Here is a 15,198-nt window from a genome sequence, read left to right on the forward strand (position 1 = left end):
TAACCCTGTCAGTAGGCTATTTAAGAGCCACTTTGTCAAAATGTCATACACAAAGTACAGGAAGCCAGATAACACCTGAAACCCCTGCAGGCTTGTTTTCTTTTATTTTTTAAAGTGTACCTCCAGATCAATAATAATTCAGATCCTACCTTTAGTGAGATAAATAACAGGGCAGTTGAATGACCAGTTCCAGGTGACAGATTTTCTAAATCATCTGTCAGATTATTATACAAGTCTTTTGAGTCATTTGAGTCATTAGACCTCAGGTAAATCCCCTGAATGAGTATAGGTTGATTAATGACAAAGACAGGAGTAGTTCATCCGACTGGAGGAGAGGACAATCCCGAATGATTCCAAAGATACAAATCTGACCTGAATAAACAGGCCTCTAGGTCACTGTATAATTTCAGCTTTAAACAGTCTTCACAAAATATTATATTGATACTACTGCACTTGAGTGTGATTCTGAGAAATAAATAGTAATATGCCTGCTCTAACCTTTAATATTCAAGTGCTGCAATGTATGAATTATAAGGAGATGTGTGTGTGTGTGTGTGTGTGTGTGTGTGTGTGTGTGTGTGTGTGTGTGTGTGTGTGTGTGTGTGTGTGTGTGTATAATAGGCTGACATTAGGGCATGAATTCATACTGTAATCGTGACATTTACATGCATCCATCACAGCAAAGAGGCTGGGAGTCTGTGTAGTTATAAACATTTATGGATCAGCACACAGACTGTTGTATCCTGCTCAACACAAGCCATTTCTTTTAATGACAACTGCCACGAAAGACATATGAGGCACTGAACCATGGCTGTGGTTCAGGTTGATAGCTGACTGGTGTGGGTACACAGCTGCCAACTCGTTGTTGAACCTGTGTTAATTATGTCCATTCATGAGTGGCATTGGATTTTTGGATTTGGATACGCTTTATGTCAAACAGGTGATTAACATCTCAGAGCAAACTCCATCCACTGACAAAAAACAGCGACATGTAATGCATTCTATCTTTGATAAAGTAAAGATATTATATTTGTCTCAGTGAAATAAACATATTTTTGTGTTTTCTTTCTTGTCAGCTATTTTAATGTGTGGTAATGGTGTAGTCCTGTTCTCTTCTCTTCTTCTTTATCAGACCAGAAGTAATTTGCATATAGACAAAAAAAAAAAAAATTAACAGTCAATTTTACTAGAATTGGGTTTTTTAATTTCCTGCACTTTGCATATACAAAAATAAACAGAGAACAACAAATTGGAAAACATGGTGTATAAAAAGCAGTTCACCTGGACTGGTCAGTTGCACATGGCTTGGTATTCAAAGTTCATGATTGACAGTCTTTTCCTTGCTGCAGCTGGATATTTAAGGACATCTGTTTTACTGTGTTCAATCAATGCTCAACAACCGTTAGCAAACGGATATCTCTCACATGAGGCTGGAGAGTTTAAAGCAGTGTTAACTGTATATGTCTTATAATTTTCCAAAATTCTAAATTAATTGCACATCTTCTTCAACACTTGTTAAAAAATACTCATAGTATATAGTAGACACTATTTTAACCTGTAAATGCATTTATTTGAATGTATAAGAACTGAAAACCACTGTCTTAATGACAATAATTTAATTTCCTTTTTGTTTCAAAGTTAGGGATTATTTCTGAGGCAGAATATCAATCCACACATTATTTTGAGGTCTCTCTGCCAAGTAGTCCTTCCTGAAGTAGTTTCCTCTCCCATGTGCAAGGATGGATTACCAACTGAGCATGGTCAGTTGCTTCGGCACTCCAAAAGCCTCAGCACCACTTCATGTCAAATATCAAATGAGTTGAATCTGGCATTGCTAACATATTCTATGTCTCTCAAAGCGACACTGTGTTGAATGCCCAAATGTATATTCCTAAATCTAAAGGTTTAAGCAATAAACCCCGGACTAACTTACATTCAGTGTTATTCCGTTGGTGTTATTCCAGTAGTGATCACACCGAATTCTGGGAAACTTGTAGGTTAGAAAATATATATGAAAATTGGGGGTACACTGGGGGCCCAACAGCAAATTCTTGCCCCAGGGTGAACCGGAAATGTCCTTAGATCTCTGCCAAACCAGATCAGCAACAGAAAGACACACTTTCAGTTCCACCTTATGCAGTTGACAGTGTCGTCATATTTCCTACCATGGACAAGGAATAACTACATTGGCTTGCATCTTTTTCTTAGTAGCAGCAGAATGACGTTGCTGCCCTTTTCTGTGTGTTATGTGATTTGCCATTTCATGACAGTTAAGTGAGGTTAACTTGAAATGTAATATGAAATTCATCACACTTTCAGTCAGTATTCCACAGCATTTTTTCAATGGAATTTCACATTTCATATAAAATTATAACAATTATTTTATCAGAAACAGAACAGACAGGTTAAGTATTTGCTTCCCAGGACCATTAACATTGTTATATCTGGGGATAAAATGGAAAATGTCTGCCAGTGAAATTTCATGAAGATAAGACCTTACCAGATTGTTTGGCGTAGGCAGCAAAAGTAATTTCAAGCAAGCAGAACAGCAGCTTGTAAACTACAACTATTTAGCCACTGCAGAATCAAAATAAACAATTTATTCACATAATATATTTAATATTAATTTTATCAAGTGCCTTGTGTGAATGCTGGGAGGGTTAACGTAAAAGGTGATATCTTGTATGACCCATTATACATGTCTGATACGAACATCCTATGCAGTGTAGGGTATATGTGTGTTGGAAGTATAGGGGGTTGGGTAGGTCATGGTCCAGCGGTGAAACAGTCTTCTCATCTCATCTCATCATCAACCGCTTATCCGGGGTCGGGTCGCGGGGCAGCAGCTTCAGTAGGCTGCCCCAAACTTCCCTTTCCCGGGACACATTAACCAGCTCTGACTGGGGGATCCCGAGGCGTTCCCAGGCCAGTGTGGAGATATAATCTCTCCACCTAGTCCTGGGTCTATCCTGAGGTCTCTTCCCAGCTGGACGTGCCTGGAACACCTCCCAGGGGAGGCGCCCAGAGGGCAACCTTACCGAACCACCTCAACTGGCTCCTTTCTACGCAAAGGAGCAGCGGCTCTACTCCGAGCCCCTCACGGATTACTGAGCTTCTCACCCTATCTCTAAGGGAGACACCAGCCACCTTTCTAAGGAAACACATTTCGGCCGCTTGTATACTTCATGATCATAGGTGAGGGCAGGAACAAAGATTGACCGGTAGATCGAGAGCCGGCTCAGCTCCCTTTTTGTCACAACGGTGCGGCCAAGCGAGTGCAATACCGCCCCCGCTGCTCCAATTCTCCGGCCAATTTCACGCTCCATTGTCCCCTCACTCGCAAACAAGACCACGAGTTACTTAAACTCCTTCAATTGAGGTAAGGGCTCATTCCCTACCTGGAGTAAACAATCCACCGGTTTCCTGCTGAGAACCATGGCCTCAGATTTAGAGGTGCTGATTCTCATCCCAACCGCTTCACACTTGGCTGCGAACTGATCCAGTGAGTGCTGAAGGTCACAGACCGATGGTGCCATCAGGACCACATCATCTGCAAAAAGCAGTGATGAGATCCCCAGCCCACCGAGCTGCAACCCCCCCCACCACCACCACGACTACACCTCAATATCCTGTCCATGAATATCACAAACAGGATTGGTGAAAAAGCGCATCACTGGCAAAGGCCAACCCCCACCGGGAACGAATCCGACTTACTGCTGAGAACCCGGACACAGCTCTTGCTTTGAGAATACAGAGGTTGGATGGCCCCAAGAAGTGACCCCCTCACCCCATACTCCCGCAGCAACCCCCAAAGTATCTCCCGGGGAACCCGGTCATACGCCTTCTCCAGAGCCACAAAACACATGTAGACTGGATGGGCATACTCCCAGGCCCCCTCCAGAATCCTTGCAAGGGTAAAGAGCTGGTCCGTTGTTCCGCGTCCAGGACGGAATCCACATTGTTCCTCTTCAATCTGGGGTTCGACTATTGGCCGAACCCTCCTTTCCAGCACCTTGGAGTAAACTTTTTCCACGGGAGGCTGAGGAGTGTGATACCCCTGTAATTGGCACAAACTCTCTGGTCCCCCTTTTGAACAGGGGAACCACCACCCCGGTCTGCCACTCGTTTGGCACTGTCCCCGACTTCCACGCAATGTTGCAGAGACGTGTCAACCAAGACAGCCCCTCCACACCCAAAGCTTTCAACATTTCTGGGCGGATCTCATCATCCGCGGGGCTTTGCCACTGTAAAGTTGTTTGACTACCACAGTGACCTCCGCCCGGGAAATTGACGATGATCCTCCATCAGCCTCCAGCTCTGCCTCTACCATAGAGGGTGTGTTAGACGGATTCAGGTGTTCCTCAAAATGCTCCTTTCACCGCCCGATTACCTCCTCAGTTGAGGTCAACACTGTCCCATCCTTACTGTACACAGCGTGGTTGGTTCCCCGTTTCCCCCTCCTGAGATGTTGAATGGTTTTCCCACACCCGCTGTTTTGCCTCTGACACGGCAGAGGCTGCAGCGCTTCTGGCCCGTCGGTACCTTGCAACCGCTTCCGGAGTCCTCGGAGATAACATATCCCTCAAGGACTCCTTCAGTCGGACAGTTTCCCTGACCACCGGTGTCCACCACGGTGTTCGAGGGTTACCGCCCCTTGAGGCACCTAAGACCTTGAGAACGCAGGTCACCGCTGCAGCTTCAGCACTGGAAGCTTTGAACATTTCCCACTCTGGTTCAATGCCCCCAACCTCCACAGGTATGGCAGAGTGGAAGATCTCCTAGATGGGGGCCTCCTCCAGACATTCCCAGTTCACCCACACTACACGTTTGGGCTTACCAGGTCTATCCAGAGTCTTCCCCCACCCCCGGATCCAACTCACCACCAGATGGTGATCAGTTGACAGCTCCGCCCCTCTCTTCACCCGAGTGTCCAAAACATGCGGCCTCAGATCAGATGATACCCGAAGGTGTAGGGAGGCGACCCTTTTGACCACCGGGGTAAACTCCAACACAGCGGGGCTTCCTCCGGGCTGGGTACCTTTCCCTCTTCATCTGTTTTCCATGGAGTCTTTTGTTGAACCATACTTAGTCTGGCCCCTCGCCTGAGACCACTCTGCCATGGGAAACCCTATCAGGAGCACCAGGCTCCAGACAACACAGTCCTCAGGTTCATAGGGACACACAAACCTCTCCACCATGGTAAGGTGATGGTTCCCAGAGAAACAGTCTTATAAAATGCTAATAAGACTGGCCTCACAGCACATATGGAAGAAAAAAAAAGTTTCATAAATGAATCAGTGGCCCAGACACTGTAATTATCTCTGAGCAGAGAATGATAAAGGATATGTAATTCTCACTCTAACTCACTAGTGAAGCTTTAAATACTTCAGGAGGAACTGGGTGTCAAATCAAATTAGGCAAGATTAGTAACAAAAAAGCTGTGAGGATCAAAATATGTTCAGTCAGTGCCATATAAGTATAGCCTTTGATTGAGGTACTAAACTGGAAGGGAAGGCCACAGGCTGCAGAAGGTTGCTGGAAAATCCTTTATTTCTCATAACATATCACCGAATGGTTATTATAGTAAGATCCCATGTACAAGTCGTTTTTCAGTCAATTTCAGTTGTAGTGTGTTTGAAAGTTTTAAAAGGCAGCAGTTTCATGTATAGATTTTCTAAAACAATGTAACAATGGCAAAGAGAGAGAGAGAGAGAGATTTTCTCTTTTCACTGTTTTTTTTTGTACAACTGCCTGAGGCACCATTCAGCCAATCTGTTGAGCATATATTGTTTATTTCACCAATTTTAGTGGAACAAATCAGTTTGGTCTCAATTCAAAATATATCACATTCTGACAGATCCAGCCTAAATGAAGGGAAAGCAATCAAAAACCTATCTTGTTTAATAAGCTGCCCAGTTAACAGACCACACATTAGAAAATAACAAGGCATATGCACATATGCATATGCACATATGCATATGCCTTGTTATTTATTGATACATATATATCAAATAGAAGGGAATAAACTGCACTAAGGTATCAGTGAACACATTCAAAAATGTAAAACTTTTTGACATGCAGTGAAAGCACATTTAAATTGATAAAAAAAATAATTCCATTTAGCTGCTTCAGTGTTAGACTCCTGGTATTGTTCTTCCTGTTTGGCTGTCACACTTAAACACCTCAAAAGAATAGAGCCTTCATTAATATTATGCCCAGATCAAAAAGTCTTCTGAAGTTTAATACTCATGTTGTTTGGACTTTTGACTTTGACTTCCTTGTTGTTTGGGGTCGGACTGTTTTCTGTAACCCCTTTACATCGACAGGTGTTTCAGTAGAACCTCTTCCCTTTGCCACAATTAGCCCAGCCCAGTTGATTAATTTGGCAAAACATAGATATGACCATTATATCATATCCAGTTATTAAATATTTTGAACTGTTTTTCATGTCGTATGGGTTATCTGTGAACAAATAAAGACTATTAAGAGGTTTGATTCCTTGTTAGACCCTTTATGAACAAATTCCTGTAAAACTCCATTAACAGAATTGCAGACTAGTACTGTGCAAAATAAACATCAGTACAAAGAGTAAAGCATCTTTTTTGTTCTATAGCAGACTACTTAAACTATTTTTTCTTTTCAAAATCATGTTTAAAAGAAAATTTAATAACATTAGGTAAAGTGTAAAGATGATAAAAAAATGTTTAGTCTGTTCTTTGAGCTAGTTAAGAGGTCATAGGATCTTCAGGACCCTGAAGAAAACATTGGTGGACAGAGTTATGCTGGGAAAATACATAAGATCAGTGCTTATTCCATTTACTAATAAAAATGGTAATGTTTCCCAAATAAGTGCAACAAAACTGACAGGAGAGTGAGGTAAATGTCAGTTGAGAGTTCTCTAGTAAAATAGCCCCTAGTTATATATCACACAAACACACACACGCACGCACGCACAAATGCTGTATTTCACATTCCGCGTCCCCCACGGTCCTCCATAGCACACACACACACACACACACACTCCATTAAAATCCATCAAATAATGGAATAGGATTCCATCTATACAATGTTAGGGAAAACGAAATGTTCCAGTCACAATAGTCGGTATATATATATATATATACAGAAAAAGACTGAACAAGCTGGTTAGGAGAGCCGGCTCTCTCTGGACACCATCAAGGAGGTGGGTGAGACGACAATGTTAGCCAAGCTAACATCAATCATGGACAGTCCTTCTCAACCCCTTCATGAGACTGTGGGTGCCTTTAAGCAGCTCCTTCAGCAACAGACTGCTGCACCCTCAGTGTAAGACGAAGTGCAACCGAAGGGCCTTCATCCCAACTGCTCTCAGACACTAGCCTATTCAATGTGCTGATGTTAACTATTACTACTACTACTACGACTACAGCACCACTGAATTCACCGCTCATTATCATCCTCCAAATTTATATCTATATATTTGTCTATATCCACCCGACCTGTGCATGTTTTCTTATCCGGTGCAATAATGTAAATTCATTTCAATTCAAATTAATTTATATAGCGCCAAACCACACCATACATTGTCTTAAGGCACTGTACATAGTAAGGTCAATATTACAATATTACAGGGAAAACCAAACAAATCACACAATGAGTAACCACTTGGCGACTGTGTAGGAGAAAAAACTCCATTGTACATGCATATATTTATTACTGATCATATTTTGTCATATTTTTTATTCTATCCTAACCACTGCACATTTTAGCCTTTTAGCCTTCTTGCACTGCAATACTTGCACTCCTTGCATATGATATATATAGCTTTTTATAGTCTTGTCTTTTTGATAGTATTTTTCTATTTGTATTGTGTATTTTGCTATATCTTGTTCTCTACCTATTGAATTTCTCTGGTGTGAGATTAATGAAGTCTTAATTATCTTAATTTATCTTATGTTGTCTTATCTAAAACCACTTATTAACATAGTATTCATCATCACCATGATAATCATATACAACAGTCCCAGTGTTCACCATAGTAGACTGCATGATCCTTTAGCTCCATCTAGTGTTTCGCTTCTCTGGCTATTAGTTTATTTCATCAGAATGATCTACTTAGTATCAATACTACTCTCTCCAGGAGGCTTGGGTACAGTTTACTGTTCAAGTGTGGTAGTTCTGTCCGGTCTGTTTTGTCTTTGTAATAGTAATGTTTTTTTCACAAGCATATTTTCAGAAGTCATGCTTAAGGTAAAGTGTAAGGTATTTGTAAGAGAGTGTGGCTTAATGTTTGATTACAGACCACACCCGTTTTTCAGACAGTCTAGTGCGTCAAGATCACTGTGAATCAATTTATTCTCTTACACCAGTCAGTTGTTCTGTTGTTCTGTGGCTATCAGCCTCGAAAAACAATTTTTTTGTTTTTTTGTTTTTACACATTTTTGGACACATCTGCACAAAGACAATATGGAAACAAACAAGATAACAAAATCCACAGATCTGGACATAGAACCAAAGAAAAAAGATTTATTCTTGTTATAGGAAAATATATATACAAAGGGAAAAGTTGAATATATTCAAACTTTAGCTGACATTTAGAAGAAGATAAATATAACTAATCAGGTGGAAAAAATGTGGAAAATAAATTCTGTCGGCTATATGTCGGTGAAGTGGTTTCTGGAGGCATTTCCGGAGGCAGGTATTTGGAGAGAAATACTGAAAGGTGTGATGATAATGTAATAAATTGTAATAAAAGGCATCATGCAAGACCATTATATGCAATATTTTTCAATGGAGCATTTCAACACTGTAATTTTGCAATTTTTCAGTACAGAATCTGAAGAATATAGTCGATACAGTATCCAGTTATTTAATGGTGAAGTATATTCAATAGTTTACCGAGGGTTAAGGGTCAATAGCTAAACTTGGCAGCACTGACAGGGTTTTGTCAGCATGAGTGATGGCTCAACTTAAGCTGAACCTCATGTTTAGACATTCACATTTCCTGGTATCGTCTCCCGACACAGGTGCCTCATTTGGACACTTATAGAACCTGGTGTTTAGTGTTGTGAAACCTCAGACCATTCATTGAAAACTACAAAATGTGCAAATCAATGGCACGAAATGAAGAATTAAAGACAGCTAAAGTAAGCTAAAAGTGTAAAAGTGTACAAAGAGCAACTCTGGTACTTTCCTCAGGCCAACACGTCATGACGTATTGCCATTACGTGCTACGTCACAGACGTGCGTCGGTCTACATTGTAAACACTCCCATTCCAGCTGCAGTTTCTCCAGTTTGTCGAGTAAGCTTGCTAACATGATGCGCAAGCTCTTCATTTTTCAGTCGTGAAACCGTTTCCATCCGTCGCTGCACAGTTTATTACTGTCAATAATCCAAGTGGCTATTAGGTTATGTTATACGTGTTATACTTTTTTGTGGATTGACGACCGCGTCAAATTGCTGTCATAAAGCTGATCTTAGTGTGTAAGCTAGTTTCAACCAGCTTTCACAGGGGATGAGACGCAGCTTTATTTCGGCTTTACTATATATTTGAATGCTCGCCCTGCTCTCTCTGCACTGACATGGTGCCTTCCTTGTTGAGCCTCTGTGCCAGGGAGGTGGTGAGTGACCACAGCTCGTCGCCCTGCTGGCTGAGGTGGGTGCCCAGGGAGCTGTTCAGACCGCTGCTGGAGGCCGCCTTCACCAGCTGCAGACCGCTGACTGTGGGTGAACTGGTGCAGAGATGGCCCGAGCGTAGCCTGCGTGTCGGGGGACGCAGGAAACAAGGGCAAACTGGGCCAAATCGACTCTGCATCCAGGCTTTGTTACTCGCAGTTGTCAGAGGGCTCTCGGACGAAAGGTGAGCTTTTCGTGATTCTGTCCAGAAGGTTTGGATCGTGGTCTGCACTTTTGCAGCAGTCAGTAGTCAGTAACAAGCTGTTTATTTTTTATGAATCTTTTCACAACATCATTTCTTGACAGGAGTTAAAAATGGAAACAAGAAGATCAACAGTAAATACATTATGTATGGCTAGTAGAAATAAGTGTCTAATGCGCAAAGTTAAAGTTATAGAAAAAGACCAAAGGTGAACAAATCTGTTAAACCTCTCAAAATGCTTCTTTTTTTAAAAATATGCACTAATCTGACTTCAGTATTCTGTCTTTTAATCTGTAGCCTAATATATAAGATCAATTCCTGTTTCTTAGATGTGCTCTGCAAATATTGGATCTCTGTGGGCTGCAAGGAGACGAAGGAGGGATGGGAGACCCGATGGGAGGCTGGTCTCTGACTGTAGCTCTCTGCACCATGGTAGTTCAGGCCAGAGCTGGAGCACATAGGCCAAAGAGGAGAGAAGGAGAGCGGGAAAGAAAAAGGTTCTCGGCCCTGGAGAGAGAAAAGGATATAAAGCGAGAGAGGGGGCAGTGGAAGAGGGGGAAAGAACCTAATAGTGATGAAGAAAGCAATGACTCCGAGAGGATGACGTTGTCGGGAGGTTTGGCTGACGAGGAGATTAAGGGAGTCAGGAGGAGGATGGAGATAGAGAGGAAAAGAGACAGCACATTGGCAGGTTTAGCAGGCAGCAAAAAGGCAAATGAGGAAAAGGATCTAGTAAGTGACGTGTTGGTGCATGTAAGGTCTGATCTCTTTGTCAATGCTCGATCTTGGGAGCGTGTCCGTGCGGCTCTCACCACATCAGGACCCCTCAAGCTTCAGTGCAGGTACCTTCGTGTGGAGGAAATATCTGTATCAAGTATCAGGTCTCTGCTAGACCTCCTGCCTCGTCAGGGTCTCCTGGGCATCGATGTCCGCTACAGCTGCCTTGGTGTAGCTGGTTTGGCTGAGCTGCTGCCGCTGCTCTCCATCTTCCCCGCACTGAACTCCCTTCGGCTGCACTACTGTAACTTGGACTTTGGTCGGAACCACCCTGGCCAAGAAGAGGCCCTGAGGGACTTGGCACAGGGTTTGGCACAGCTACAAGAGCTGCAACGCCTCAGCCTCACTGCGCTGCGCCTGCCAGGACAACTTCGAATACTGCTCAGGTTTGGCGTGGATTTTGTTTAACACTGCTCTGTAAATTTGTATCTGTACCCCGAGCCAAGTAAATAGCACAATGTTAGTTTTTTTCTCATGTATTATCAAATTATATTCATATTATCCAACAGAATGTAACAGATTATTAGACTGCAAAATAATCATTATACAGTATTTTTATTTGTCCAGCCATAGATATCGAAAAATGGAAATGCGGCATAGTCAAATTGGGCTGAAATGTTTGCTCAATTAGTAATTAAAAGTTAAGTGATTATTAATTAAATTTGCAAAACAAATAACAGCTACAGTGAACTGTAGAGCTGAAACTAACGATTATTTTCATTATATTTTTTTACTCGATTAATCGATCAGTTGTTTGGTCCATAAAATGGTGAAAATGTTGATCATGTTTCCCAAACCCCAAGATGATGTTTGGTTTTGTCCACAAAGATATTTATTTTACGGTCATAGCAAAGAAACTAAGAAAATATTCACATTTAAAGAGATAAAATCATAGAATTTTCACTACTTGAACCAATATCAATATCAAAATATTTGGCGACAAATTAAGTATTGGATTTCTAATCATGTAATCAACTATTGCAGCTCTAGTAAACTGAATAACTGACTTTAGTACTGTTGGTCAGACAAAACAAACAAGCAACTTCTGACATTTTACAGACCAAACAGTTAATCACTTAATTTAAAATATAGTCATATTTAGAATAAAGAGAGTAAAGACAATTAGACCTGTATATATTTTTTTTGTTTTTCTAGTTTATTTGATACAAGAGAGAATATTACATATGGAAGATGTCTAGGATAGAACCAAAAAAATATCAAGACATATTTTCACTGTAGCCTTGATGTAAAAATATCCTTTAAAACTGGTTACGTATGTTTCAATATGTAATGTCTCTTGACTTATGAGAATCAGTTCCTCTAACACTATGACAGTGACCTTTGAGATCATCGGGGAGCCAATGTGTGCTCTTGTGTTCAGAATCATTTCAGTGTTTTTCAACAACTCAAAATGAGTCAGCAATCTAAGACTTTCTTTATTAAGGAAATGTGCTATTCTTGCTTAAAACGAGGTTCTTTAGTTTAATGTCCCTATACTCTGTCCACCTCAACTGATGTGCTATACAATACTGATATTCTATATTATAAAAAATATTCGTTTTGCATTAAAAATACGTGGTTGGTCCTTCTCTCTTTTATCACAGCTCACTGCCTCAGCCTCTGAAGATCCTGGAGCTGCCATATTTGAGCCTAACTCCAGCTGACCTCGCCTATTTGTCCTGCAGCCACCATGGTTCCACACTGCAGCAGCTGGATCTAAGTGAGAACCGTCTGGATTTAAACACCCTGCCCTCTATTCGCCGCCTCCTCTCCCAGGCCTCCAGCAGCCTGCAGCACCTCTCTTTGAGCGGCTGTGGCCTAACTGACAGCCTGCTGGGGCTCCTGCTGCCTTCATTGGGAGGCTGCTGGGCCCTCAAGAGTTTAGCTTTGGCCCTGAACCCACTCTCCATGTCTGGCCTTGTCGACTTGGTGAGGATGGCTGCGCGAATGCCATCCCTCCGTCAGTTACTGTACCCTAACCCTCTGGAGGACTACCTGCCGGGCCTCCCTGACCTTCCCTCCAGTGCTCAGCTCTTAGACTGGCCTCTGGATGAAACGACAGACATCAGTATGACCAGCAGCCACCTCAACAGGGTACTAAAAGACAGCGGACGCTCTGACCTCTTTCTGACTTGCGACCTGCTCAATTATGACAAAGACTTGGTGGACTAGCACTCACCAACATACAAAAGCAATGTACATACTGAACATATTGAGAATCTTGCTAAATATCATGTAGTATTCTTTTATCTGTGTCTCATTTTTTCTTCATCACCACTTATGTTATGTGAAGGAATGATTATTCATTAATGCTTTTGTCTCTTTTTGGATAAATAACTGCAAGTGGTAAAACAGTAATCAAAAGAATACCATCTTTTTCCAAGGTCCAATTATCACCGAATCAACAGGTTTGTTCTTGTTGACAGCATGAATGTGATCATCGGATGGATCAGTAGATAACAGTAATGGGAAAATACAGATTAAAAGATGGAGATGATAGCATAATGTTGCCTCCTTCGTCGGCGAACTAATATACCATCTTTGAATTAAAAGGCGCTTTACCATTAACATGTTCACTTGTTGACTGAATGAATGAAATCATTTCATATGAGTCAATGCTTTTGTGCCAGAAACAAGTTATTACTTTATGATAAGGTTACCAGGATACTTTGGATTTGAAGATCAAAGGTTCCAGCCTATCTGCCCTTGTGCCTTTACAGTGTTTTTATGTAAGGCACAGAGCCAAGTATCCGATCAACACGCCTTCTACATGTGCATACTACAGTTCAACAAACCCTAACCCATACTGCAGTGGCCAACATCATTGCGTATTTGTACCAACGTGGTCTAAGACTTTTGGACCCCACTGAATTAGCCAAATACATAATTTAATTTAAATATTCAGGTTGACTATAACAATCAACTGTTTTTTTTGTCTGCTTTATTCACTAAGTTTGGGTTAGTTCATTTTGTGCCGTTTATTTTCTTTATTTGACTTGCAACAATTTCTTCAATACCTGTGCTGTAATGTTTTTTTGTCTTTTTAAAAATTCATTCAAATTGTATAATGAGTCAAAAAGTATCACCATTTTCAGGAATTTAATTTAACCCTTGTACCAAAGGAACACAATTACATACTGTAAGTCGTAGAATGAATCAGTCAAAGTAAAGTTTCAAGAGTCAATTAATTATTGAAAACTAACATCACAAAGATTTCTAAATAACGTTTATTATGTGGCTTATCAGGCATTAATGGAATGTTACGGACTAAGAGGCATCATCTGTAGTACTCCACGAAGGACTGCTGTTGAATGAAGAAGCGTCAAGGTGAGGCCTTCTGCCAGTCCTCGTCTGAGTAGATGTGAAAGGGCCGCAGTGACCCGAGAAAATAGCAAAGAGATGAAATTGGGAAAGTGTGCCAGGAGGGGACAGTTTCTCAGGGGAGGAAGAATTATTCCTGTATGACAATAAACCATTAGGTGGTAAGAAAATTTATAATTTTGAAAAGTCAAATTGTTTTAATTAAGCAGAAGTCTGTAAAATGTTACCTGGTGGCCTGCGCAACCTGTCTCTCCTAGACCAAGGATTGGTTGAGAACTGATACACAAACAGACACAGAAAAAGTAGGAGAAATGTGCAGAGAAATAACATAAACAGGAAACTAAGATACAGTATTATTTTTTTAGTTTGAGGTAACAATACAAATTTCTTTCCTTATTCAAAAACATTGAGCTGTTTGATAGAAAAATCTTGATCTGACAAAAATTTTCAGATCAATCTCTAAAATCAGATCATTCCTGTCTCCTAACAATATATGAAGGTCATATATATATATCACATGATGTCATACGACATATATGTAACGTACTACACGCTGGCATCAGCCTGAGCTCCCTCAACTGACTCCAACTAACATGGAACACTGCTGCTCTGATGCTAACAGGCACCAATAAATATGAACACATTACTCCCATACTTACCCACTTACATTGGTTGCCTGTTACATTTAAAGCAGTAAATGGTCCAGCTCCAAACGACATTAAGAACTTTTAACCACCCATGTGCCTGGGGGTTCACTTAGATCTGTGAATGGAGCTGGTTATTCCCAGATCACAACTGGTGACTAACGGTTCAGGCCTTTGCTGTTAGAGCCCGTGAACTGTGGAAAACAGTTTACCTAATGAGATCAGACAGGCTTCTTCTTCTTTAATTGCTGTTCTTTTATTTATTTATTTTTCTTTCTGTTATGCACTTTGTATAACAGTATGTGTATGACTATCACCTACCACTCATATAAGGGCAGAAGTACAGTGTTTTGGTGACCAGCAGGTGCAACATATCGAGCCTCTCTGTACTCCTCCTTTCGGATGGAACAAAAATAGTTCAGCACATCCACCGTGCTGAAGGATGACGGCTTACACTTTGCTTTACCCTCAAGGTGCAGATACCTGTTGTGTTCCTGGTGACATGGAGAAAGAGCAGGAAAACAGTCAATCGATTAAAGAAGCATGCAAGTCAACAACACAGGGACAATCGCTCATGTACTCCTATTTAGAGGAGTTAC

At 41.3% G+C, this 15,198-nt stretch overlaps 1 protein-coding gene across 1 annotated transcript; it reads left to right on the forward strand.

The window, feature by feature from the left end:
• The first annotated feature begins 9,227 nt into the window (after window positions 1–9,227).
• On the forward strand, window positions 9,228–13,208 carry si:ch73-174h16.4 (leucine-rich repeat-containing protein 14). The gene is made up of 3 exons (XM_035619626.2): window positions 9,228–9,839; window positions 10,187–11,020; window positions 12,239–13,208. Exons 1-3 carry the CDS (start codon window positions 9,562–9,564, stop codon window positions 12,804–12,806), a joined length of 1,680 nt encoding a protein of 559 aa, XP_035475519.1. The 5' UTR covers window positions 9,228–9,561; the 3' UTR covers window positions 12,807–13,208.
• Window positions 13,209–15,198: the final 1,990 nt, after the last annotated feature.

This window comes from Scophthalmus maximus, chromosome 21 (genome assembly GCF_022379125.1).
Source record: "Scophthalmus maximus strain ysfricsl-2021 chromosome 21, ASM2237912v1, whole genome shotgun sequence".
Classification (NCBI taxonomy): Eukaryota; Metazoa; Chordata; class Actinopteri; order Pleuronectiformes; family Scophthalmidae; genus Scophthalmus; species Scophthalmus maximus.

Excerpts from the sequence above, each read along its gene's own strand:
- si:ch73-174h16.4 (XM_035619626.2), top strand. The coding sequence starts at position 9,562 with ATGGTGCCTTCCTTGTTGAGCCTCTGTGCCAGGGAGGTGGTGAGTGAC. Across the intron at positions 9,840-10,186 it reads AGAGGGCTCTCGGACGAAAG|ATGTGCTCTGCAAATATTGG; the intron begins GTGAGCTTTTCG and ends CCTGTTTCTTAG. Across the intron at positions 11,021-12,238 it reads CAACTTCGAATACTGCTCAG|CTCACTGCCTCAGCCTCTGA; the intron begins GTTTGGCGTGGA and ends CTTTTATCACAG.